Source organism: Ammodytes marinus, assembly GCF_949987685.1.
Source record: "Ammodytes marinus genome assembly, chromosome: 2".
NCBI classification, from domain to species: domain Eukaryota; kingdom Metazoa; phylum Chordata; class Actinopteri; order Uranoscopiformes; family Ammodytidae; genus Ammodytes; species Ammodytes marinus.
Window position 1 is genome coordinate 14,255,396 of NC_137231.1, and position 27,029 is coordinate 14,282,424.

Genomic DNA, 27,029 nt, shown 5'->3' on the forward strand with positions numbered 1-27,029 from the left:
CCACAGAACAATGGGCCGTCACTGCACTCTAGCCCAAAACCAAGCCATGTACTGGGGCATGAAATGCCAGGGAAAGGGGCTCAGGGTCCTGGGGGTTCTTAAGAGGGGATGCATTCGACTAGAACAACTACAGTGTCCAAGTTGCCAAGACTGGCTTAGAGGTCTGCAAAAGAGTTATGATATGGGATGTTTAGTCAAATCTTCTTAATGAGTTTGGGGCTACCCAGAAGTGGTAAAAATCTGTATGAACACTGACGTGTGTGTGTGTGCGTGTGTGTGTGTATGTGTGTGCACCCTCAGAGCTTTCTGGCATGTTGAACGCTGCAGGAGTACAGGGAAAAGTTTACCCCTTCGAAAACCCCTTCCTCTCAAACAAAGCTTCATCACTGGAGTTTTCTGCCTGGGGGCTCCCTTGGTATGCTGATGGATATTTGAACTAGCAAATAATTAACTTTTTTATTTATTAGCCAGGCTGTGTGTGTGCGTAGATCACTTTGAAGCACTGTTCCCACCTCTGAGCACAAATGAAGAATTCTTTCATCTTAGTTTCTTCAAGCTGTGAGTAAAATTCAACCCATGTCCTGCTACTGTTTCCAAGGCAATACTTAGACTATTTGCCTAATAAATGTGGTGAAAGAGAGAATAAACTGTTATTTTTTAAATAGAGTTTTTAATAAAGAATATGACGTCTTTCACCATCACATACGCACACTCTTTATATTTTTATGCACAATAGACCTATTTCTTGAAGGGAATTTTTGTTCTCAATGATCCGATCCTTTTCACAGTGAGCTATCTGAACAACAGCTATAGCTTCTCATATACTGTAGATTTGTTCATTTCTTGTTGGGCCTCAAAAGCCCTGAAGGTCCCTGTTTTTTCCTATTTCATGTGACCCAAACACACACACACACACACACACACACACACACACACACACACACACACACACACACACACACACACACACACACACACACACACACACACACACACACACACACACACACACACACACACACACACAATATTGTAGTATCAAGGTCAGCATACAACCTTCAGCACTGACCCTTTACTGGTCCCTTCCGCAAAACTAAGGACAGCACTTACCTTCACAGCCTTATCTTATCTATCTAGTCTCACTGACCGTACATGCAGGACAAACCATTTAATGATTTCTAGTAATGATAGCCTAGTGGAGCTAAAATTGGATTTAAATTTGTGCTGCATTTACAGTTTTTTCAGTTTAAATGTTCAAGTATTTCCAGTATTTGCTGCTTCATTACTGTGTTTTACTCCTTATTGCTTTAAATGGATATGGACTAGAGTGTGAGGGCCATACACGCTTTTAGTGTTTTGGCCTTGGAATGTGGTCAGTGGTCTGTGCTTGTATGTGGCAACTGGTGTCAGGGTGCAGTTTAACAGCTGAGGGTCTGTTGCTGATGTTGCAAATGAACCCCACCCAACCTGACTTGTACATTATACGACTCAGTCAGAGTCGGGCGTTAATAGAGAGAGCAAAGATACAGACACAAGATATTAGACATGTATTCTCACACACACACATACAGGAAGTGAGTCACACATACTGTCAGTATGCATTGCACAGACGTCTGCATCTCCGTAGTCATTCATTCAACTGAAGTTCGTCAGACTCTGTTACACACACACACACACACACACACACACACATACACACACACACACACACACACACACACACACACACACACACACACACACACACACACACACACACACACACACACACACACACACACACACACACACACACACACACACACACACACCACACACACACAGACCTTGAGACAGTGACTAAGCAGCAGTGTCTCCTTGTGCAAAGTCCACTGCATATTCTCAGACACACACAGATGGGCTTTGTTCACAGAGTGTATTCTGTCCTGAGCGAAGCTGTCACTGGCAGTGACTCGGCTAACAGACAGATGGAGAGATAGATGGAGGTGGTATACTCACTGGATACTTCCCCACTCCCCCTAGATGGGAACCTTCCTCCAAGCATCATCAAACCTCTCTCATTCACTTACTACCTAGTTAAGTGGAGTGGATAATGCTTTTGCTTCTTTTTTTCTTTCTGTAACCTAGAACTGTTGCCATGCATGCCAAGTCCTTTCTTGTCTTCCAGAATGTATTGTGTAGTACTGCTAGAGACAATGTTACAATGGATGGATTTGGGTTCAGCCCTTGTTGTAAACTAAGCTATCCTAGACAATATAAATGGCACTGAGCCTGAGTTGAAGAGAGGAATATAGAAACTAGATTAGAATTTGAATAATGTAATGAAGTTAGAAATGTGCGTTTTTTTTCAGGTTAAAGATAATGAACATGTTTGACATTAATGAACTTACTGCAGGTAAACTATCAAATGTTATACCTGCTTCCCCCCTCTGCGGGCATTCATGTCCTTCCCCTGTTTCGTTCTCCCCGATCTATCAAACTCAATGCCTCAGGAGAGACATTATGTGGGCCACTTCTTTGAGGCTCAGGTCCCCTGATGTAGCGGGTCTTTTTTGCCATGTACTGAAGGGCTAACCCACTTTCCTGATCCAGATTACACAGTCCTTTGTCTTTAGCTCTAGACAGCCATAGATGTTTGTTTTATGTCCCATTAAGTCTCAATCTATTTTCGCTGTTCATCTTTGTATTCCCCCCACCAGAGACCTTAACCATCTCCTATCGAGCCCGGCGCTAACAGACTGTAAATAGAGTTTAACTGCCTTATTCCCGGGGTATCTTCTTCCTGTGAACATAAGACACCCCCCCCCCACACACACACACACACACACACACTAGGTACTCCTCTGTTAAACATTGACAAAAAAAGACACACACACACACACACACACACACACACACACACACACACACACACACACACACACACACACACACACACCAGGGTGAAGTGTTATCCCATTGGCACAGTGAAAAGGAGGTGCATTCACACTGAGGTAGCCTGCTAAAAATGCCAATTCTATGACAGAGCCTATGACAGACATTTGATATGCATTTGTGTAACGTTGTGAATTTGGGCTCACAAAACAGGTATTTTTTGTACTTGTTTTTTCAATCTTTTCATTTAAAACTTTTCTGTTATGTCTTGTTCATTTTATTGCAATTTTCAAAACAAAGGGGGCTGGTTTGTATCCCCCTGTGTTAACATTGGTTACCAAAAGTAACACACAGATCAAACATGTCTGGGTTTTGTTGCATTTATTGTGGACATGCAACAGGTCATCTGGGAATTACAGTTGTAAATATTGGTGACACTATACAATATGGAATTATAAACCCAGATAGGCAGTGAGGAAAAAGTCGCTTTGCAACATTGTATGCTCTAAGTTTAGACTCTACTCCACTAGGGAGAAGTCATTAACCTTCAATTCCACACAGGCTGAAGAAAATGGGGCATGTCTATGTCATCCCACTATGCTACACACATATTTACTACTGTTCTATCTATTTCAGTATCTTCTATTCATATTTTTCTTTTTATCCCTTGCTCCTCCTATACATCATATATACCAGACTTCATTGTGAAATAGATGGAGTCAGGGCCTCTCTTTCATACAAAGGAATGAAACATATGCATACTTGGGACACAAATTTAATGTAGCTGGCGACTGGGACCAACAAGTGCAAGAAATAATATCCGATTATACTTCAAGGTTACATAAAATTGACACATCTCCTTTGCCGCTTACAATGAAACTGGATGCCATTGGGCAAATTGCCTTATCAAAGGTTCACCACTTCTTTGCCAATGTTCACTTAACACGTAAAACACTGCAAGACTTAAACAATAAAACGGTTCAGATAGTTAGAGGCTGGAGTGGCCTAAACACCCACACAACTCGGGACGTCATCCACCACAGTAGGCACGAGGGGGGCTTGGGAGTACCCGATTTTGAGTGGGTCTACATCGCCACCAGGTTGGCACATTTATTAAATATGCTGAACAACGATGATCCCTCTGTCAGGAAAATGGCCCGTGCATCGCTATTATTAGACCTTAAGAAGCGCAAAGTCCCTCTCGCCTCCGAATCTGAGCCGAACTTTCTGGGATTCAGAAGGAAACCGAACGGCAAACTGGACACTCGCGCCATCGGGTTCGGTGTCAGGTCTGACTGGCCGGATCTTAACGACCTCTGTAGTTGGACTGGTATCGTTCTGCGTTGGACACATAATGGAAAGAATGTAGCCCCATCCGAATCAGTGGTTACTAGTGGGGACATCGCCGTCACTGCCACCTTGGTGGAAGACGGAGTCGAGTTCACACTCCCACCCACTAACTGTCGCGCAGCCCTGCTGGCAATAAAACACAGACAACGCCAAAAACACTGGACGGGACTAAGACTACAAGGCAAACTAGCCTGCTTGCCTTCTGCTGACCATTCTGTGTCCCACATCATCTTCAATAATGCATCCATTGATGAGGACATACAAACGTTTGCCATCAAAGCCAGATTGCAGGTTCTACCGTCCCAGCTGAACCTGTCAATCTGGTACCCACACACCCACACATCATTATGTATTCATCATGGACAAGAACAGTTCACTGAGACAATGTCACATATATTAAATGGCTGCTACTTTTATAAAAGCCTTTATATAGCCAGGCATGACAGGATTGTGAACTTGATTGTACAAAGCTTACCACCTATACTTTCACCAACATCCTCCACCCATGTCAATTGCTTTGTTAGACCTCATATGTTCTCTTTGTGTGAAGCTGAAATGTCTGTGTTTACTGATCTAAGTGCCACCAGGCCTGACATTTTGATAATAGATGAGCACCGTAGAAAAGTGCACATCCTGGAGGTAGCCTGCACCTTTGACTCAAGTTTAGAGGAGGCTTATTTAACTAAGCTGGTGAAATATTACCCTCTAGTACAGACAATTAACTCCATGGGCTACAACTGTCATTTACTTGTGTTCATTTTTGGCAGTCTAGGCCATGTGCATAGGCTTGTCACTAGTGGTCTTAGGATTGTCGGCCTTACAAAAACAAGCGCAAAACAGCTTGCCAAATACTGCTCAGTGTCCTCCATCATTGGCAGTCGCCATATTTGGAGGAGAAGGTGTTGTGTGTACCCATAATATCAGCTGTTTGACTGGCATTGGCCACGTTTCAGAGTTGTGTCGGAGAAAACTTTGCATCTATGACATTTGTGTCCTTATGTATATTATTATTAATTGTGGGCGCAAATAAAGTACTAAAAATGTGTGTGTGTGTGTGTGTGTGGTTATGTGTACGTGGTGGGTAGGTGTGTTGTGCATGCCTCTTCTTGCAATGATTTGGACTATTGTGTTTTATATTTTGTGCAATCTCACTGAGTTACAAAGCGATGTGTTGAACCATAGTTCACCTACATTGTCATTGTGAACTGTGTGTAATAACCAGCAACTGTTTGGTTGATGGATGTAGGTATTGTATTGCATTTTTTCCCTCATACGGCCTCTTTGTACTGTAACATTTAGTGCAGCATTGATGCTCAATTCAAAACAACGTCTTAGTTGAAAGGACATTTTTGCAGTGCAGCCTGGCCAGGAGATAACTGGATGAATGTGTGGAGAGGAGAGGGCAAAAGGGCACAAGCACCAATGATGTTGCTCTCTGTTTTCATGAGGCAGAGCAGGTGTTGGGCTTTATGCGAGCAGATGGGTCCATTATGCATGTCTGCCTTTCTCACCATGCTGCATAGTGTTCTAGTCGCTGCCAGCACGCCAGTGTTTTAATGTGTTTGTTTACTGGGCCCAGTGGCAGAAGGTGTGGTGTCAGATCTTGTTGTATAAGGTTGGGTTGTTCCTGCTGTTTCAGCAACAAACAAAAAAATGATCGTGTCTGTCGCTGCTTTTCCATTATTGCCCACCTCAAGAAAAATAAAGTGATCAGCTTGTCTAGATGTTCTTTCAGGGGAGTGAACATGACTGAAATTTTGACTGTGAAATTAAATAGAATTAAAGAAATTACTAATTGATTGAATTAAAAAATATATTTATTATATGAATATGCAGTATGTGGGGCACATAATACACACTTTATCATATAAATGATGTGTTTTGCTTTCAAAATGATGTGTGTAGGCTACCTATGTGAACTGTGTGTGGATATGTAATCCAGACTCGCCTTTCGCCAGGGAATTCCCAAACGCTGTGACTTGCCACTTGCCAGACAGATGAGAAAACCAGTGGACTAGGGGAAGTTTGCGGCTGATAAGTTGGATGATGTCATTTTCAACAAAAGCTCAACTGTGTGTTCTTGAAAGCAAGAAATGAACAATACCAATTAAGATTTGTATTAAATGTGAACACACAACCTATACATGAGCATTACCCAAAAAAAAGTACATACAAAATGACACAGGGTTCAGGTAAAATATCTTGAATAATTGAAATAAAATCAGTGACTAAAATGGTTCACGCAAAGTGATGTTATGTTCAGAACCTTGCCAGTCAATTGCCTCATTACACTTTGTTCTCCTTCAGTCTGAGCTGACCAGAAATAAGTAACATTTAAAGATGCTTGTCATTTTGAGATGTGGTCTGCCTAATGTCATTTTTGCACATGTATATTATTATATTGTTTCTGCAGATGTTTACATCTGGCTTCCGCTCTTATGGATTTTCCCCAGGCTGACTTTTACTAAAAACAGCAGCAGCCTTGTGGTGTGACTGTGAACTGAACTTAACATATTTATTATGGTCTGGAAGAAAGGATATTTTAAGCCTGGCTATTTATATATGGAACAATTTGTTTTGTTCTGTCTCTCTTTGTTTGACATTACCATCTTAAACAATCTCTTCCTCCGTCTCTTGTTTTCAGAATTTTCCGAAGTTTAACAAGTGGATATGGACAGATACCTCTTCTTTTTTGTATTATTGTTGTTGATGTTTCTGTTGTTATTGTTTTTATTATTAGTAGTAGTATTAGTGGTAGGCCTATCAGTAGTAGCAGTTGTAGTGATAATCAAAGTGTAACACATGGTGGCATCCCGTGTTGCTGTTTCTGCTCTCCAGAGGGAGCCATTGCTCTATATCAGACTCTGCTGCAGCTCAAGATCAAAGACACACCTTTCTCTCTTCTTATCCTTAACCTTTCATTTTCCTTCCTTCCTTTGACATTCACGTTATATTAGCCTCACAGTCATAAATAGTCATTTAAGACAAAACAAAGCATTTATGAATTCCCATTTATAAATACTACATGAACTGCCCCTGTGTACATATCCTCTTAAATCCCCACACACATCTTACTCTCCTACGGATATTGCGCAGCATGCACCCCTGAGGGTAGAAATCAATGGAGATGAATTGCCTAACGAGTAAGTTTCTCTTTTACTGAGCCGCATGGTTCTTCAGCGTGATGAGATGCTATGCTGAAGTCTCCTGTGACTGGCTGAGGTAGCGTTCCTGAAAGTCATCAATGATTCTGGGAAGCAGCCAGAGCACTCTGCTTACTCCTGTCATGCTGCTTAACTCTCTCTCTCTCTGTGTGTGTGTGTGTGTGTGTGTGTGTGTGTGTGTGTGTGTGTGTGTGTGTGTGTGTGTGTGTGTGTGTGTGTGTGTGTGTGTGTGTGTGTGTGTGTGTGTGTGTGTGTGTGTGTGTGTGTGTGTGTGTGTGTGTGTGTGTGTGTGTGTGTGTGTGTGTGTGTGTGTGTGTGTGTGTGTGTGTGTGTGTGTGTGTGTGTGTGTGTGTGTGTGTGTGTGTGTGTGTGTGTGTGTGTGCGCGTGTGCGTGCGTGCGTATGCCAGTTACAGTAGCTTTCTAACAGTACAGATAGTAGTACTATAAGTGCAAGTCAGATCACTCCGACATTACAAACTGAGTCTGAATCGCCCCTAATAGCAAGGTAGAGACGATTTACAATGTCGTTACTGCGTGTCTGTGTGTGTGAGCTATGGGTGCGTAGCTGTCAGCGCAGCTTTTTCATGCTCCATAACTGAGAGCTGACCTCCAGGGGGATTTCTCCCATGAACCGTCTGGTTTCACAGTTCGTCACACGCTGCTGTCATCAAGTGGAACAGATGTGACCCGGTGCCTGCTGTAACACAGCCATGTAATTGAAGTCCTGTAATAATCAAATCTGTTGAAGCTGTTGGTGACGCAGGTTTTACAGGTACATATTTGTAACCATTGTGACTATAAATCAGTTTAAAGTAACCACCTCTTTCTCTCTCTCTCTCTCTCTCTCTCTCTTTCTCTCTCTCTCTCTCTCTGTGAAATCTGATGCCTGAGAATGTGTAAAAACACAACAAGAAAAATGCTCTGTAATGAGTTGTTATTTTACATTGTTGCCCTCTGTGTGAAACAACAGGGAGGACTTTTGCTTGACAGGCCATAATCAAACGCACAAACCTTACTCAGCTGCATTCGTCTCTCACAATTTGACACACTTGTGCCACAGTTGGCATGGTTCACGGGGTGTTTGTTTGTGCCTGTTTATGCCTGGGTGTGTATTTGTGTATGTAAGTGTAGGTTTGTGTCTGCGCATGTATATCCCAGTTGGTGAGTGGGCGTCGTGGTGTGTGGGTGGGGTTCAGTTTTCAGATTGGGTCTAGATGACAGACAGATTTCTTTGTTGTGGTTTGGGGCCCGGCTGGCCTTGGGCCCTCTCCTGTTTCCCTGCTTCCCCATTCTGCTGCCACTGTGTGTTCGACTTGAGACGGCTTTTTGAACCTTTAGCACAGGCTCTATGGTTGTTAAAGCTATCGCCCAAACTGTCTGATAAACATATTCAGCAGAGTTTAAGGAACGACTGGTTGCAACTTTGATGTATAGCCATTCCTTCCATCCTCACCTTTTGAAATGAAAATATATGATCACACACAACTTATAAAGCCCTTGTCTGTACCCTTTTGGCTCAGCGTCACTGGCTGTGACCCTCATCTCTGACTCCATCATGTTTCCTCCAGCTGATAAGGTGTACGGACAGGAAGTTTTCCATATTCCTCCACACATCCTTTCAGAAACAAGACATGCACCGGCTATTGTCTTGAAAGCAGTCCAACAGTCAGATAAGTTATATGCCTGTGTGTGTGTGTGTGGGGGGGGGGGAGGAACATGTGATTCCTGAATGTTGTCCTAATTCTCCCCCTTTTTTCGATCAAACCTCTTAGTTAATGCTGGATTAACTGATATACTACGTTATATATTGGTTTCAATCCCTCCCTCATTGCAGCCAATTAGCACGTCTGGGCCGCTGCAGTCAGACCAAGCCTTTTTAGTCACACTAGCTAATCCACCATTCCATCAGTAGTTTATTGCCATTTAACACAGCAAAAGCCCAAAGCTGTTAGGCCTCTCCATTAATCCACTGTCTCTGAATACCTGAGTTTGCCCCGTCCTTAGTGGCTCCCAGCCAAGTACGGTGGCGATGCTCTGTGTTTGAGCTTGTCGCCTGCCTGCCAGCGTGCCCTGTCATTGAGATAATAGCTGTTTCTGTCGGTTTTTGTTCACCCTCTAGGCTTTTGTCATAAGGTGTCAGTCTTTGTGTTTTATTGCAGGGAGATTTAACTGCAGCATGTTCTGCTTCAAGGAGCTGCCGCCCGCTTAGTGTTAGAGAGACTAAAGAAAGACCAAACAGCCTAGGCTCTGTAAACGTTTATGTTGCTAGCTGGTGGGCCCCTTTGTTTGAACACCCTTTGATTACATACAAGTTTACAGAGTCTAGGCTGTGTATTATCTCTGATTTCTTTCCCCCAGCACACACACAGTACAGACAGCTAGCGGATCGTGAGGAGATATTCACTGAATTTGACGAAAAGTGATTTTAACAACAGGCATTTTCCAGAATTGTTGATTGCACCTTTTAAGTGAAATCAGAATACTGATTACTTGTCCCGTTGCTTGTTCATTCTCTAATAAATAAACAAATAAAAACATCTGCATTTATTAATAAAAAGGTGATTACAGCTGTTAAACTCTACTACCTCACTAAAGGTGTTAGGCCTGTTTTTTTTTTACCTTTTTTTTTGGCATTTTTGCTTTATTAGGCAGATTTGTAGAGACAGAGGTGAAATGGGGCAGAGAGGAGAAGACATGCAGAGAACCGACCCGGGCTCTGCTGCAGGGCCTGGGCCTGGGGTGTAGGGGGTGGGGGTGGGGGGGACACCCTTACCCACTGCAATTTAACACAATTCAATAGTGTTCAGGGTGTTGGACTTCTTGTTAAGTGAATATTTTTCTAGTCCAGCATCACACCCAGTCACACCAGATCGACTTTCAGAGGGGATTAACTTGAAATGAATCTACACACAGTGAACTGTGATTTGAATGCACATGCACACACACACACGCACGCACGCACGCACGCACGCACGCACACACACACACACACAAACACACACACGCACTCGCGTGCGCGCGCGCAAGACTCCCAGAATGTTTTTCGAGCACAGAGAACCCTCCCTGTGTGCATTCACCCCAACTATTTCTCTTTCCACCTCAAGAACAATAAATCTCTTCTCTTACTGTGTGTACGTTGGTGTCTGTGTCAGTCAGATAAGCTGAGGTGATTTAAAACTCTTAAGGGTGGAGGCTTTTCATGGGGAAATGACCCGGCTTGCTACTGGAACCCCTGGCTCCTCTCCCGTGAGGTGAAAGAGCTCAGTCTTTACAGATCCTTTGTTGTCACTGTTTGCCTGTATGAAAGAGTTTTAGAGAAAGTGCTTTCGGTGTGATGGAGTGCCATATGGAGAGGTGTGGTCCCAAAAGTCATGTCAAAGTTAAATCAATCAAAACCGTTCCTTTCTTCTACACATCTCTCCTGATTGTCTAGCTCAAGGTGAGCTCTCGTCATCAGTCAGTGACCCTCTCTGCGTTGGTGTTGGTGAATACCAGAAGAATGTGTGTGTTGTAAATAACATCCACTGAGTGAGTAATGCGCAATGTGACGCCGGTTTCCTGTTTAGGGGTCGGCTTGTGATTTGCGCAGCTTTGTCTCACCCACGCTACAAGGAAGGACACACACACACACACACACACACACACACACACACACACACACACACACACACACACACACACACACACACACACACACACACACACACACACATATGTGCTCTCCCTCCTCTCTCTCACGTCCACAGCTGGCAGGTCCAGGATTCACTGGCTAGAGAAGAGACCAGGCTGGATTCTTGGGTGGGTGTGTGTGCTCCTTCTTGCGGTGCTCTGAAGACCAAAGGCAGATTGACTTTAAATCGCTTTTTCCCCAGAGGACAGAAGCAGAGCCATCGGCTGAAAGTCACACGGAGTAAACTCTGGGATTGTCTTGTTTTAAGGACGGAGGAAACAGGCCATCAAACAGCAGCTGCACTGTCCTCCTCGCTCTAGCTCTAGCACATGCCTTTAAAATTTGTTTCAAAACAGGGAAATATTGCTAGCCTCATCTAAAAACAACTTTACCATATATTTGGACCATCTTAACTTTACCTAACAACACAATGTAAAGTTGACACATCTTTCTGAGGCCGGTGCTTTTGTTGGATGAGATATATATTGCCAAAAGAGACTTGAATTAATATTTCAAGGGGTAATAAAAGATTGAAAAGATCTGTGACATTTGGGGATCTGACCTATGAAATATGTATTTGAATTTGTCAAATGTTTGTGACCCTGTGACCTACTAAACACATCCTTCTTCAAATATCTGTGCTTTCAGTTTACAATTTAGCAGTTGTTTAGCCAAAGCACATTTCTTGGTGAATCTATTCAAGAATTTGTTTAAAAAAAAACCTTCTTTTAAATGTATCAACACCTAGGGGTTTTCTGTATCAGGTTAGAGTTAGATAACATCTCTGGGTGTTCCTTTTCACTCTTGCCTCCCCTCATGACGAGCGCCAGATGACACGGTTATAATTTCTCCATTTATTATCAAGGCAGTAAAAAAGAACAAAGCTCCCCACCCCGCTACGCCTGTGCAGTGGTGTGGTATTCGCTATTTGTTTGTTTAAATGGGCGTGGGGGCTGCTACAGTAATCTCTCCCTCTTTTTTTGGCTCTTTCTTTTTTTAAAGTTCATTACCATCACCAGAGGCGCGTCGTAGGGGTTAATTTAGCGCCGGGTTGGGGAGTCAGCCAGGGCGCACACAGTGGACTAGTTGTGTCGATCACTCCCGCAGAGCAGAGGCGATGCCCTTTTGTGGAGAGGTCTCTTGTCACACAGAGGAGGACAGACGGCATTCACAATCGGGACACAGGGACACAAAGAGAAGAACTGCATTTTAAAAGGCTCCATTCTTTCCCCCGCTGCCGCTGGGTGTTGACTGTGGGTGTTTGAGAGGATCTTTGTTGCCCGGAGAAAAGTAGAGAAGAAGAATACGAGCCGTGAACGGGTAGGGGGGATTTTTTTTATATGGACAGGGTTATTACAGTGCAGCCGATGCTGTCACACGCACACCCTCTGTCTGTGTGGTTTTCCTGGAGCGACTAGTCTTGTTTTGGATGAGGAACGGAACTTTTACGCGTCGCTTTACGCACTGATTGTGCAAGTCGCGACTGAACAGGAGGACACTGTCAAAATGAACTTTCTCTGCGCGGTACCTGCCTACGGAGTAGCGGTTTGAGCCGGATTCTTAACTTTGAAAAGAAAAAATCATTCAGTGGATATTTTGCCTTAAGGATGCCAGTTGATAAATTCGCAAACATGGAGGAAAAACTGTGGATATTGGAGGATCTCAATATGATGTACATCCGTCAGATTGCACTCAGTTTACAGGTAAAAAGTTGATTTCAATTTACAATTCACTGTATCACTGGTCCGCGATCGTTCTTGCTGCTCTTATTTGCGCTGTTGTCATCAGTTTGTACACATTCTGAAAGCTGCGGGGTGTGACGGTTAAGGATAAGCGTGTTTTAACATGTCTCAGACAGTTTTACTTTCTTTTCCTTAATTAGTTGACTTTGCGCACTGGAAACAAGCAGGTTCACTACTATGAAATCGTCTTTCAAGCGTCTGCCCCCCCCTCCCCCCGCACCCCCTATAGTAGGCTATAGTGCATCACTGTGTAAGCGGACTGACTGCAGCTGTGCCTGGGGTGCTGTAAAGTTTACAGAGGGGTTGGTTGAAGAATCTTTCTATGTGACAAACAAGTCGAGCTGACACCGGTGTGGTCTCTCCCCTTACAGATGGCAAAGCTCTCATTGACAGCAAACAACACAGCATGCAATCCATCTCTCCCTCTCTCTGTGTATCTCCCCTTCCAACTGGGGTTCACACATAGTCCACAGCTGCACATATGGGCCTCATAAGTCCCTATGGGTGGGTGTGTGTGTGTGTGTGTGTGTGTGTGTGTGTGTGTGTGTGTGTGTGTGTGTGTGTGTGTGTGTGTGTGTGTGTGTGTGTGTGTGTGTGTGTGTGTGTGTGTGTGTGTGTGTGTGTGTGTGTGTGTGTGTGTGTGTGTGTGTGTGTGTGTGTGGACTAGTATTGTGTTCTTTGAGGACAGAGAAAGGAGTTATTCCATGTGACATGAGAACAGTTTATCATTAATGCAATACATTCCAGTACAATTCATTTTCTGGCTTCATAATCTGAAAATATATTGGCTGTCTGTGCTGCAGCTGTTTGGGGGATGTTGCAGCAGACCAGTTTCTTTCTCGACTGTGACAACTGAAATCTGGTCCAAAAAGCCTTCAGCTGTGTGACAGGATGGGCTGTAAGAGAGGTGATACCATTCACTGGTGTGTTGTACCTGCAAGCAGTCTGGCAGTGCCTTTACGTATGTGTGATTTGTTACTTTGCTTATCTACCTGTGCCAAGTGCCACAGAGCGTGCCAGGTGTCTGGCTGTGTATCCCACAAGATACGTGAAGCCAATTCTGTTTTTTGGGGTTTGACAGCTCCCTAAATAATGGTGTGTGTGTCCCTTAAAACTTCTAACTTTACTCAGACACTCATGCTCAAGCGGGTTCAGTGTAAAAGGGATTTCCCCATTGCTTTTTATCTGTGTCTGCACCGCAGTCTGAAATGCACTGTCACAAACCAGTGATCACAAGGTCGTTTTACCAACAAGTTCATCGGGCAATAATCAAGTTAGCAGTCCCTGTCACGGGGCCTTGTTTGATGGACACACTTCTTTACAGCACAGACCACAGACTGCTTGCATCTCTGTCTGGAGAACTCATGCAATCATGTTGTCTCAGTCCCAGTTTTATTTTGGTAAATGCAATTTCAAAGGTAGGAATGTATAATAATGAGATTATGAGCTCTTATTTAGCCCTGTGGGAAAACTCTTCTGTCGCTTCTCCTCCTTCCAGAGGGAGTTCAGGGGGTCAGGTTTAGCCGAAAGAGAGCCATTACTAACCCGGTGAGAATTTTAAGATTTTTGGATAAAAAGTCGTGCCCGTCTTCAAAAATGAGTGTCGTTGCTGGTTACTCACTCACTTGTTTGCTCACATGCCCTCCCTCCCCCACGTCTCCTCTGCCCGGGTGGGTTCATGAGACAGGGATTCTTTGTATATGTCGCTGAGCTGCACAGCCCACAGTCTAACTGTAATTTCTGGTAGCATATGGACATTTTCTGCTCAAGGGCCTTTTATATACGTATATCCTCTTCGGATGACTTAGAGTTATTACACTTTAAACCCTTTTCTTCTCCTTTTTCTTTCTACCTGCAGCAACATATAGTTTAAAGTCCCAACACCCACCCAATCTATGCGCACACATACTTGTAACACATATACAGAGATAGGCCTTGTCTGTTACGGTTTTTCTTTCTACACTGGTCATCTCAGAATATAGCGTGTCATTTAAAAATAAAATGTAAAATGTGAGAAGATCATGCATGTCCTGAGGTAGCAGCATTCCTCAGTCTAATATAATTGCTGTGTCAGGAGGGGAGAGAGAGCAGCCATTGTGTTATTTTGCAGCTCAGTAGGTAGTAGCTTTTTTGCTCTTCAGGTTTTAACAAGTCTTTTTTATAATAGGAACGACCGCATTCTTGGCCCCCTATGCGCTGTTTTCTTTCTACCTATACCGCCTCTCTTATGAGGCCCATAAGACAGTCGCTGAAGGGCTTTTTCTTTAGTCGATACAGGATTCCCCTCAGAAGAGAGGTGGTCGATGGGAAACAGGAAATGGTTTTGTGTAAATTACTTCTTCCCAATGGGAGCTGCAACATGATGTCACTGAACCCACTGCCATTAATAGACATACTCAGACCGTTTCCTGTCACCGCAGACCCGGATACACACAGATTATGTTTTTTTATTTGTTTTGATTGTAATCTCCCCCTGTGTTCCGCTACCGTTCTTCTCCCAGTTATTTAAACAGAATTTTATCATATTTTAGCTATGTATTATTATATATGTATTTTTGCACCTGATTTGTTTAAACGTTAAGTGATACATTTACCAATTGTGGGCAGCTGAGAAGTCTGACGATTTAAAATGGGAGAGGATTTAAGTTAAATTGGAAAAAATAAGGGATTTCTAAAGCTGACCCATGGATTCAACATTTTGAACAACTGCGCCCTGGTTTTCTCAACCTTCTTCACCTTTTGAAGCCCCTGTCCCCATGTCCTATTCCCTTCTTTCCGTTGATAGCCTGAGGGGCCGTAGATGGACACTTTCTCCGTGGTCTAATTATAGCCTTCAAGCTGGCCTTGAATTCTCGGATGGTGGCTTTGCCTGAGTTAAATGTTAAAGGGTTAGGTCAGCCATTTTTGTCCCAGTTATATGAGCAGGATTTGTCTTGATTCATTGCATTCTGTATGCCAGTCATTGTTTGTGAGAGTGCAATACTTTCTCTACGTGTGAGTGTGTATGTGTGTGGACCTCACTGGGTCATTGTAGCCCTGCTCTACTCAGAAAGGGTGCAGCATGGGGCATTAAGCTACTGTACAGTTCTGGCTGCTCATACCAATGATATCATCTGATGAAATTTGTTGAGGTAAAAGTGACCCGCCACCTTTTTTTGAACCAGTGGAACACACACACACACACACACACACACACACACACACACACACACACACACACACACACACACACACTGGGAAGGGCAGCTAGATGAGTACATGTTATAGAGAAGTTGTGGTTAGAAGAAGGTCCTATATTGTCTGCTGAGGAGCAACAACTAAATAGTCCAAAGTTCACAATTTATGTCTGTATGTTGTTTTGTTCTCCTTTATAGTGCTACAACCTAACGCATTCTCAAGTGTTCAGTCCCTATAGATTTTAGTTTACCATCCAAGATCATTTTCTTTAATGTGTTTTTTTGATCCCTCATGATATTATGCTTGTAATCAGGCTGATAAATTACAACTTAAATTTTCATATTTCTATAATTCTATAGTAGTCATTAAGCAAAAGGAGACACATCATTGATTGAGCCTAACATACGGACGGAGAAGGCGTAATCTCTGAGCCTGATTGATGATGAGCTCCCGTGGGGGTCAGGTGGGAGATTATTTTGCTGCCTCACCCTGGACTCATGTTTGACCTCTCACACGCTCCCGAAACCCTAAACTTAGCCATGGCCATGCCTCGGATACTTTTTCAGTCTCTAGACACCACAGACAGGCCTTTAAATATCCACTGGCCCCAGCGTTCAGGCAGCCTCCCTGTTAATCTGATCTCAGATCACCGGTCAAGCTGCTGTGACCGTTTGATCGAGTGGGAAGTTTGATCAGAAGTTGTTCTGTTCACCCAGATCAATGCATCCTCTGTTCCCCATTTTGAAAGTATGCTGCTGTAATTTCGCTTGTTCTCCAGACCATTGTGGCTATTTTGCCGTTTTCCCTACTGTACATAAATCCCTCTAAGTGTCATGCCCTGGTAACAGACATTTAGACCCCACATACAGTACCTCATGCTCTCCCACTGTTGGAGGTCCTGAGAAGAGCAAAGGCCAAATTGACAGCAGTTAATCCCTGCCTGCTGTGGGACAGTAAAACAGTATTTTTTCTTTGCACTCGGACTAGACTTGATGGATTTTAACCTTGTTGAGGAATTTGTAGTAAGCAAAGGTTAATTATTTTAATACAAAGACTGGTTTAGCTTCAATCCACACGATTACCTGTGCATATTTGTAGTAGTTGCATTTCATTTGATCTGTAATATACAGTATATACATATATATTTGTAATTTTTTTATCTATTAGAGTCAATTATGTAATACTTTTTGCCTTTTCTGGCCTTGCAAATAATTTTTAATTTTAATATTGAAGTCGGTATAAATATAACCTTGAAGAAGCAGTCAGTAGTGTGTGTGTGTGTGTGTGCGTGTGTGTGCTTGCGTGTGCATGCGTGTGCGTGTGTGTGTGTGCTTGCGTGTGCATGCGCGTGTGTATTAGTATTAGTTCAGCTGTGAGGTTGTTTAGGTAGCCTAAGTTACAGCAGACTGGCTTGCTCCAGTGTAAGGTGTGCTTAAGCTAACAGCGCTCGCTCTCTTGCGATACAAGATACACAATCCCGTTTGAGCCAAAACGCATTCCTCCACAACGGCGCACTTCATCGTACACCGCTCCCTGCTGAGCTTGTGTGGGACTGTGTGTGTCCGTGTTCTGCTCAGAGTGTGTGTGTGTGTGTGTGTGTGTGTGTGTGTGTGTGTGTGTGTGTGCGTGTGTGTGTGAGTAAATATTTGCACAAGACAAATAAGCCAATACTGTAAGCTATATAATCAAATAGATTGCCTTGATTTAATTAGGGACATTAAGTTTATCATCCTGGATTTAATGTGAATGTTTGTGTATTTTGTAATGTGTTTTGCATTTATTCTTCATGCATTCTACAGAATAATTTCCTACAGTAATGCAACAGACTTAACTGAATGGAAATAAAAAGGTTTATTCATTTCTGAGTGTCACATACATTTATAGTCTGTTTGGTGTGTGTGTGTGTGTGTGCGCGCGCGCGCATGTGTGTGCGCATGCGTGCATGCATGTGTGTCTGTGTCGTGTGTTGTGTATTCGTAAGTGTGTCTTCAGCATCTGTACCAAGGATGTCTACAGTGGCTGAATGCACAGTGTGTGTGTATGCTATAGAGGAAAATGGGGGCTTTGTAACACATCTCACACACACCCATTGCTTCCTACCAAGCCCTCCTCTTCCTCTTCTTCTTCTTCTTCTTGGAAGCGCACGTCTATAGCTCCTACTCACACTCAGCCATCCCTCTTCCAAGCCTTCAGCTCTCCATGCCAGCCTTCAGCCTACACTGACCTTAAACCATCCAACATCTGCACCCCTCCTTTCCCTCCTGGACTTTACCACAGTGTTGTACCCCCACTGTACCTTAGTCCCCACCCCAGTCGTCGCCCATGCAGCGGTTAGGAGGTCTGAATAGGAGCTCTGTGTTAGGCAGGAACCCGTTGGATGCCGAGGCCTGAGCCAGCTTCCTTTGAAAAACAGCAGGGCATGAGCCAGGGGAGGAGTGAGAAGGAGAAAACACCGAGCCAAATCCTGAGGTGCTGCTGTTATTGGAAGACCGACCTGCACCTTCTTCTTGCACCGCCTGTTTGGTTTATTCCATACCCTCCTCTCCTCACTATCTCTCTGCATGAATCTATTTGATAAATTCGCTCCACTGTTCTTGTCTCTCTCTGCCTCTAATCTCAGATTTCTTTCGGCCCTTATATCCACACTCTTATCTGTTCTTTCTTAAAGCCTTTCTCTAATCCTCCATTTCCAATCTCTCTGCTTATACCTGTGCACGCTCAGAGGCTCTTTGTTTTAGCAGTTGAAGGATTTGTTTTTCTGCAGATTCAAAACAAATTGGAGCGTTAGACAATGTTTGCGGGTATTAATCAAATGAGCACAGATTGGATTTAAAGCTACGTTGGATTTATCGTATCAACAGCTCAAGATTGTGTTGTTTTCAAGTGGCGATATTAAAAACGTTGTAGTCCTTTAGTAAAACATGTAATTAAGAAGATCTGAGTATGTTCTAGGGATGCAGCTGGCGAGGCAGACTGTTTAATCAGATGGTTGTATTTGGAAATGTGTGCAAACACACATTGAGTTAAAAAGAGCGTCTGGTAATGTGTTTAATTGAGCCTGTTGACGTGTGCTTTTGTGTTTGTCCATATGGTTGCAATTTGTGCCTGTGTCTGTGGGAGCTGTTAGTATGCTTTCATGCATGAGATAAACTCACAGTTTAATGATTGGGTACAAGTACAGTATATGGTTCATGCTAATACTGTATGCACGGTACAGTATGCGGGGGGATTTAAAGTGTGTCTATTTCATGAGTGTGTTTCTTGAGTGTGTTGATATTTCTGATCTCTGATCTCTATCAACACTGTTTCCATGCAAAGTTAGAGCCCTGGAGCAGGGAGTAGGTGGAATTCAGAGAGGTGGAGTTACTCAAGTATGAAGCAAGAGCTGTCTAAACAAACAATCACCACCATTAAAACAATCCGTTCCCCAGTGTTGAAGTCGATAGCATGCGTAGCATCATCAGCATCCTTCCGACCCTTAAGACTGTGTGTGTGTGTGTGTGTGTGTGTGTGTGTGTGTGTGTGTGTGTGTGTGTGTGTGTGTGTGTGTGTGTGTGTGTGTGTGTGTGTGTGTGTGTGTGTGTGTGTGTGTGTGTGTGTGTGTGTGTGTGTGTGTGTGTGTGTGTGTGTGTTTGCAGCAACTCAAAGTGTCTAGTTGCATCAATGCACACTGCAGGATTGGCCTTGAAGTTGCTGCGTGTGTGTGTGTGTGTGTGTGTGTGTGTGTGTGTGCACGTGTTATTGATGGGAGTGTGTGTGTGTGTGTGTGTGTGTGTGTGTGTGTGTGTGTTTGGCTGGTGGAACAACTCTGTCAGCATTTGGAGGGCTGCCGTCTGACCATCTGAGAGTCCGTTCTGCATTCATCAAGGACATGAGGGATCTGTTCTCTTCTTTCTCATATACCATCTAATGACGTTATTGTCCACATCCAATTTTTCAAAGCATCTGTAAGAGGCAGAGTAACATCTTATAAATTGCTGTTTGGCTGTTTTTAAATTTGATCATTTTGAATCAACGCAAAACTTCAAGAGAAACAGAGCGGGCCTGAGCAGATGGCCTCACAGCATCTGCAGGCTTTGTCTTCACTTTAGCGATAGGCTATAGCTTTAGTTTTTACATATCATATTTTGTTGGATGCTTTGCCTTGAATATATGGATGGCTGTGTTGTTAAAGGAAAACCTTAATGCTTAAGGCTAGCTGACACGGGGGATTTCCAGGGTTTGGAGCTGGGGCTTAAGGTCGAGGTAGAGCTGGGGGCCTATGTTGCTGAGAGGGGGGCCTCTTGTTGTGTGTTATGAGGTGTTGAGAGGCACGGCTGAGCTGTTCCACACACACACACACACTCCCTAAACAACAGCCCCTCCCCCCAGAAAAACGGCCTCCCTGTGTTTCACCATGATGAGATCAGTGGAACAAACTCTCCTAACTAGATGATGTCACATTGGGACTTGGGGGTCAAAGGGTCACGTTAGGAGAAGACATGTGTCTGTGTGGGAGGGGTGCGTAAATTGACCTTCAGATGAGCTGTAAGTAGCCTACCATAATCTTTCTCTTTTGTGCTTTGTGCTTTCTCAATGCATACAAAAGTAAGCACACACACTTTCATTCCTGTTTTGTCCTCCTTCCATTAGTGGAGTTATTTTGAAAGAAGCTTGTAGAGCCTCCTAAGGTTGTCAAGAGTTGAAAGCTGCCAATCAGCCATTGTATAAGTTTTATAATCTTGTCATCATTGGGAGAAAGAGGTTAATCCATGGATGATGTGTGTAGGTTTTTTGAGGCACTATTTTTGGACTCCATAAACACATACACACACACACAAGCACACACATAGAGCTAATGCCCTCACAGTTGGCGTCCACAGCTGTCACTGAACGATCTGTGAAGATTGACGGTCGGCATATAGTATAGTATAGACTTGAATATGATCGCTGTTGATTTAAATTGCATAATACTGAGGAACAGGTTGCAATAGCTTTGTCTCATGATGTCTGTTAGGTTTCTCATGTTTCAGACATTGATACAGTTGTAGTGATAATGAATGTCATGTCAAAGGTTTTATGCAATATATGAGGTACACTACACACACACAGTTTCTGTTATCCAGATTGACATACTATTGTAGTCCCGATCCCTGTTCTACTTGGGCAAATAATTTGCCCTTAATGTTGATGTTGTGTCTGTCTTTTCATCAGGCTGTGTTCCAGTCCTAGTATACTTGAGGTTACACAACTGCCATGTCCCCTACTCGCTCTACAGCCATTCAGGCTGTCTGACACTAGGAGAAAAGCAGGTCTCTGCATGCTTCCTTGTGAGACAAAACCATGACACACTCATCACAATATGGACATGGTTTTTTTTTTTTTATTTTTTTTTGCATTTTTATGCTTTATTGATAGTGTAGAGACAGAGTTGAAATGGGGCAGAGAGGGGAGTGACATGCAGAGTACGATCGCGGGCTGGAATCGAACCCGGGTCCGCTGCTGGCCGAGGCCCAAGGGGGGGACACCCTACCAACTGAGCTAAGGGCGCTCCCTTGGACATGGTTTCTCACACACAAGGCAGAGTGCAGCACTGAGAGTAGATGAGAGGAGTTAATAATCATGTTTCAGTGGTGCGCAGATGTTGCCATGCTCTCTTATGGCCAGTAGGTGGCTATGGGAAAGGCTACCCAGCTTCATTACATTAGTGACTAAATTGTTTTTCCTTCCATGGTGAAATCTCAAAACAAAGGATGCTGTTGTTGTGCTAATGGTGATAGGCAGAAAATAAGAGAGAAAATAAATAATGCATGCAAAGAGAAAAAAGTGTATTTGTTTGGTGCCCCAAATGGATTTAATAATCCATTCCCATGTAATTCAGTGGGTTAGCCAAGTCTCCTGCCTATAAAGTAAAATTCATATTGTTAAAACATCATGTCCTTTTTAGTTTGCTACTTTAAATGTATGTACACCATACTAAAGTGTAATCCACACAATGGTGGCACCATTACAGTAAGTAATTGCTATGACTGTCAATATTGTGACAGTCATTGAACCATGAAAGAAATATCCGTCTAAAAATATTGTGGTAGTAGTAAAGGAAATGTATCACGATGCTGATTTATATTCCTGCCATTGCACCTTGCAATAAAGCAATTGAAGCTTATCCGTGTGCTTCAGTGCTTCCTTTGGGTCAGTGTATGTGAAATTGCCCAGAGACCTTTAATCAAACTACGGCTTGCGAGGGGGAAAAAAAGTGGGTAAAATATGTGGAAGAGAAACACAGGCATGTCCCTCAACAACTATTGTCAACAAAGGCACCAGATTCAAATCTGCACAAACCCGAGGTGTGAATTTTAGTAAGCTCATTTACTGTGCAATTATTCCTCCAGGCCATGATAGGAATTAAGATTGGACTTGTTTCCTAGCTCGTGCACGGATTCCAAAATGAAACAGAAATGGTGCAGAATGCTGACACGTGGCTATGACAGGCGCCTCTATCAGCAGGAGGAAGGAAAGAGTCTTGAGGACGCATACAGTAGCAGCAGAGGGGAAGAGAAATGCTTGTTTAGGAAAAACACTTTTTTTAGGATAGCCGGTAGGAAGTGCTCAAGGCACAGAGGGAGAGGGGTTGAGGTTTAGTCTGGCTTGAGGAATGTCCTCTCGTCCTGGGAATAACGCTATCATTCATTCAGCTGGTCTCACTGACTCATTTAGAATGGGGAAAACAGAGGATGCCTCTGATTCCTTGAATATCTTCACAAATTCAGTATGTGTTGGTGTTTGGTCAATTACCTATACCTTGTTTATATTTAAAGGTGGAGTCAGCGATTCTGGAGAATGCTTGTTTTCTAAATCACTTGTTGTCAAAATCAGTAAATATCTCCTTTTGGTATATAAACAAAAGGTATGTAAACAACGTGGCTGACATGCTAGCATAGCAACATGCAGGTTTACAAAGCCTAGGCTGTGTATAAACACTGGATTTCTTTTCAACGCACACAGAGTACGGACAGGAAGCAGATTGTGAGAAGATATTCACTGATTTTGACAAAGGTGATTTTGACAACTAATTCTCCAAACTTGCTGACTACTCTCTTAACAAGTGGACATGGACAGTTTGTACCACCAGAGTTTTCTTTCTGTTTATGCTGTGCATGCTTGCATTGGTATTGTCACTCTGGACTCCACCCCCCATTGAACTGTGAGTGAGTTATCTCTGACAGCACCTCCTCTATGTTTGGCTCCCTGGCACAGCTATACTTGCTGATGAAGCCTTAATCAGATTAACTGTGGGGTATTTACAGCTCTAAATCCAAAGTTACCAAGGCTCATCTTGTTTTTGTTGAACACATCTATCAACCACACAGAGAGATTAGAAAAGAGATGGAGAGATGGATACGTATTAGTAGGTGGAACTTGGCAAATGTTAAAAACTGTATTCATATTCTCATTATTGTTTGATGCTTGGGAGTGTCCACACAATGTAAAGTGTGCCATGATAAAGCACCCCCTGCGCTGCCATCATTAGCTGAAGTTAAAGAGCTGCATTCACCCAGCCAGATGCACAGATGTATTATTGCACCACTGAGAGGGACTGTAGTTGCTCTGTTGCCATTAGCCAATGCTGCCCACAGACACTGACTCTCTCCTCCTCCATCCTGATCCTCCTACACTTCATCTGCTGCATCTCTGGACTGTGCATCTCGTTCTCATCCCACCCACTAACAAACACACAACAAAACAAGTGGTGTGGTTTTGGTCTTTCTTTTGCTGCATCTATTTTGCTCTGTTGCTGACATTTAGGAAAATGTTAAAACAATATAAAAAAATAGCCACTGCTGTATGTTCGATGATTTACAGTTATATTTCGCAGAGGTCTATCTTTCATAATGCCCTTTTTTTGTGTTTTTGCAAGAGCTGTCCTGTAAACTAAATTATTAGTGTCCCAATGCGGATTTCCTGGAGCCAAAATCTCAGTCTATCCCCCTCCCCCCCAACCGTGTTTTGTTTCCCCACACTAAATTCTAGTGCCGGACTCATCTGTGTTTCCGTTTCCACCTGCTCACAAATCACTCCCATACATCACTAGTTGACAAGGCGATACACTTCGCTGCACAACAACTTCCCAGTGTGCACATATGGGTCAGGCAATCAGCAGACACAGACACACAGAGAGAGAAAGAGCACAGGGAGGCAGATGAAGATTTTTATTTTTATTTCCCCCCGGAATGATACGTTGTTGTGCCAGTAGAGAGCTTCATATAACTGTACCAACTGTAGCCTGCTGGCCAATGTTTATGTGTTCACACTGCGGTGTTTTCGTGTTGGAACTTTATGTTTTCGTATTTAGACTATAGTTTTTAGTCCAAGAACAATTTTTATTTTATTTCCATTGCCATGAAAGCATGAACACATTTGCGGAGGAACTTATAATGTGATGATTCTGTATCGACCATTTTTGTTCATAGATTATACTGGGGCTTAAATGTCCTACTCAGTAGACAGTTGATAGTCTTCTACATATACTATATCTCCTCTAGGGGATCACTTATCTGGCCTGACTGTAATATGTGTATTTCCTTCTATCATGCATACTAAAATCGATAGAAAAAAATGTCATGTATGTTCAGTATTTCAGCTGCTCACTTGAATCGTGGAAGCAAGCAGGAACGACATGGAAAAGAAAGGGGATGTTTTGCCTTCAATCCAAAAACTGCATATAGACCAGTGCCTTGTGTAAAACAAAAAATAGAATTTGAGTCATAACTTTGAAAAAAAAAGAAAAAAAATACCCTTTTTTCTTTCCACTGTGAAAGCACAAGAGCGACCACAGTGGATTTAACTGACACACGTGCAACCCACTTCAAAACTATGGACAAACTCAGAGCTGCCAAATCCTTCTTATGTCAAGTTTCTCCCAAATCGCTTTGGACCAGTAGGCGCTACCATTTTGTAAGATTTCAGAGGGGACCCTGGAAACCCCAACAGGACAGTAAACAGTGAAATACATGTCTGTGAATGCTTCTGTTCAGAGAGAAAACAAGGGGGGGGGGGGGTTAGAAGAAAATGCCATTTTAGTAAATAAGCTCATTTACTGTATTAGGCTATGTCTGGTAAATGCCAGTGGGGTTGACACTGCTTCTACAAATTACTGCAAGCGCCCCTGAGAGTCTCCTAAAGGATTACATTACGTGGAGGTTCCCTGGACCCTGTCGTTAGAGTTATAGTGACAGTTTCGCTCTGACCTGCTTGAGTGCTGCTACACACAGATTAGCAACACACACACCCGCCTCCTCAGAAACGGCTCTCGGTTGGTCCATCAGTCGGCCAGTCTTTATCCTCCCTTGTGCTGGTGTCGGTGTGTGTGTGTGTGTGTGTGTGTGAATCCGGACTGGGGCTCTGGAGCTGCTAGGACGACGACGACGACAATGACGATGATGGTGATAATTAAGACACCGCTATCGCTCCCAAAATTGCCCATGAGTCGGGTCTGTGATTTCTGCGCGGATCCGTAACAACTTCTGAGGTCAACAAACGGCAGCTATTTTTGGATGGATGATTGTTATTTTTTTGCCTATGAGCAGAGTGTGCCTCTTGAGGGAAAATCTGAGTTAAGGTATTTCACCGGCTGCGTGGGACGTTTATAACAGACCTTGGTGTTGCGTAAAGCGCCCGTGACGCCAGTGTTTGGAGAGTTGGGAAGCGGAGTGCTCCTCATTTGAATAGGATGAACAACTCGAATAATCAAAGGGTAAGACATGTTGTTATGTTTCCAAAAGCGTGTATTGCCGAAAGATCTGAAGCGCTTTAGTTTTTTTTTAATGAAATGGAAAATGTCAGTGAGCTGTATGTAGCCTACACGTGACGATTTGGGTTAACTCGTCATCGTCAGGTCACGCAGGATCCTGAGAGACTTGGGACACATCTCATTGGAGCTGCTATCAAGTCCACTCTTATAATAAACGGAATTAGATCTATTTGGAGAGTGATGTTGTTATTGAAACCCCTGGCATTTTGAAACGGTCTTGTTCCAAGTCTAGACTTCTTATTGAGGCTAATCGGGAACTCTTTGAAATCAATACTATACTTTGAGGGTATTCTGCTGGCAGCTGACTCAACCAGAGGATTTAGTTCATATAATTCCATATTTGAGAAGTAGCTCACACTGCATGTTTTTTTTAAGTGGAAGATTAAGGGAATAATAGATGATCCGGTAAAACATGGATTTACTGGAGTATCTGTATCTGTAAGACTTGTGCCAACATAGTGGTTCCTAATGATTCAATACTAGGCTATGTCATGTTCTACTGGTTAATAACTTCTACTTATAAACCCATATTTTTTTAAAGTGCAATATCTTTAAGGGAATAAGCCTAGAACATATCCAAACATTTTGCCTAATGTCTTTGACCGGTAGGCGTGTGTCAGGGGACAGGTGAGGTTACATTAATTATACATTTCCTGTGGGCATAATGACTAATTCTATAATAATAGCAACTAATGATTTTGTCTGTGCTCTGCCTCTGGCTAGCTGGAATAAACTGTTACAAGAGTAGGGAGTTGGAACAATGCGACAACTGTGGGATATTACTGCAATAATGACTTACATCTCCAGTCATAAACCTTTCCCCTCTCTCGTGAATACATCTTTCCTAACTGCCTTTGAGTTGGCAGCACAGAAATAGCCACATGCTCTCAAATTGAATATTGGAGGAGAAAAGGCTTTGGTTTTCATTGCTTTTGTTTTTACAGCAATAAAAACAAACTGAAGTTCTGGGGTTTTCACATGAGGTTGTTTGGCTCAGAGGATGCCAGTCCACACAGTCTATCATACATATTTCTATTTCAGGAAGCAGTTTGCCATGCTTTCCACTAAAACACATGCACACCAGCCACAGTAAAGCACTGCAAAGATAGAACGGCTACCAAGACATTTTTGTTGCTTTGTCAACCTCTATGTCCCCCCCCCCCCAGAGTTGTGTGTGACAGGCAGTCATTCCACTTCCTTAGTTTGAGCACATTTGACTGACACACTGGTAGCTCTGACCACTTCCTATAATCAACCTTGC

The 27,029-nt window shown here is 43.2% G+C and overlaps 1 protein-coding gene across 2 annotated transcripts in view; it reads left to right on the top strand.

The window, feature by feature from the left end:
* Positions 1-12,108: 12,108 nt before the first annotated feature.
* The window catches only part of rtkna (rhotekin a), a 40,597-nt gene continuing 25,676 nt past the window's right edge, over positions 12,109-27,029 (top strand). Inside the window, exon 1 of one of the 2 annotated variants that reach the window (XM_080038652.1) lies at positions 12,109-12,762. In XM_080038652.1, the coding sequence (XP_079894778.1) occupies positions 12,667-12,762 (96 nt within the window). In that variant the 5' untranslated portion in view covers positions 12,109-12,666. Of the gene's footprint in view, positions 12,763-25,328; positions 25,712-27,029 lie in introns of those variants that run through there. The other variant, XM_080038653.1, reaches the window with a different exon arrangement.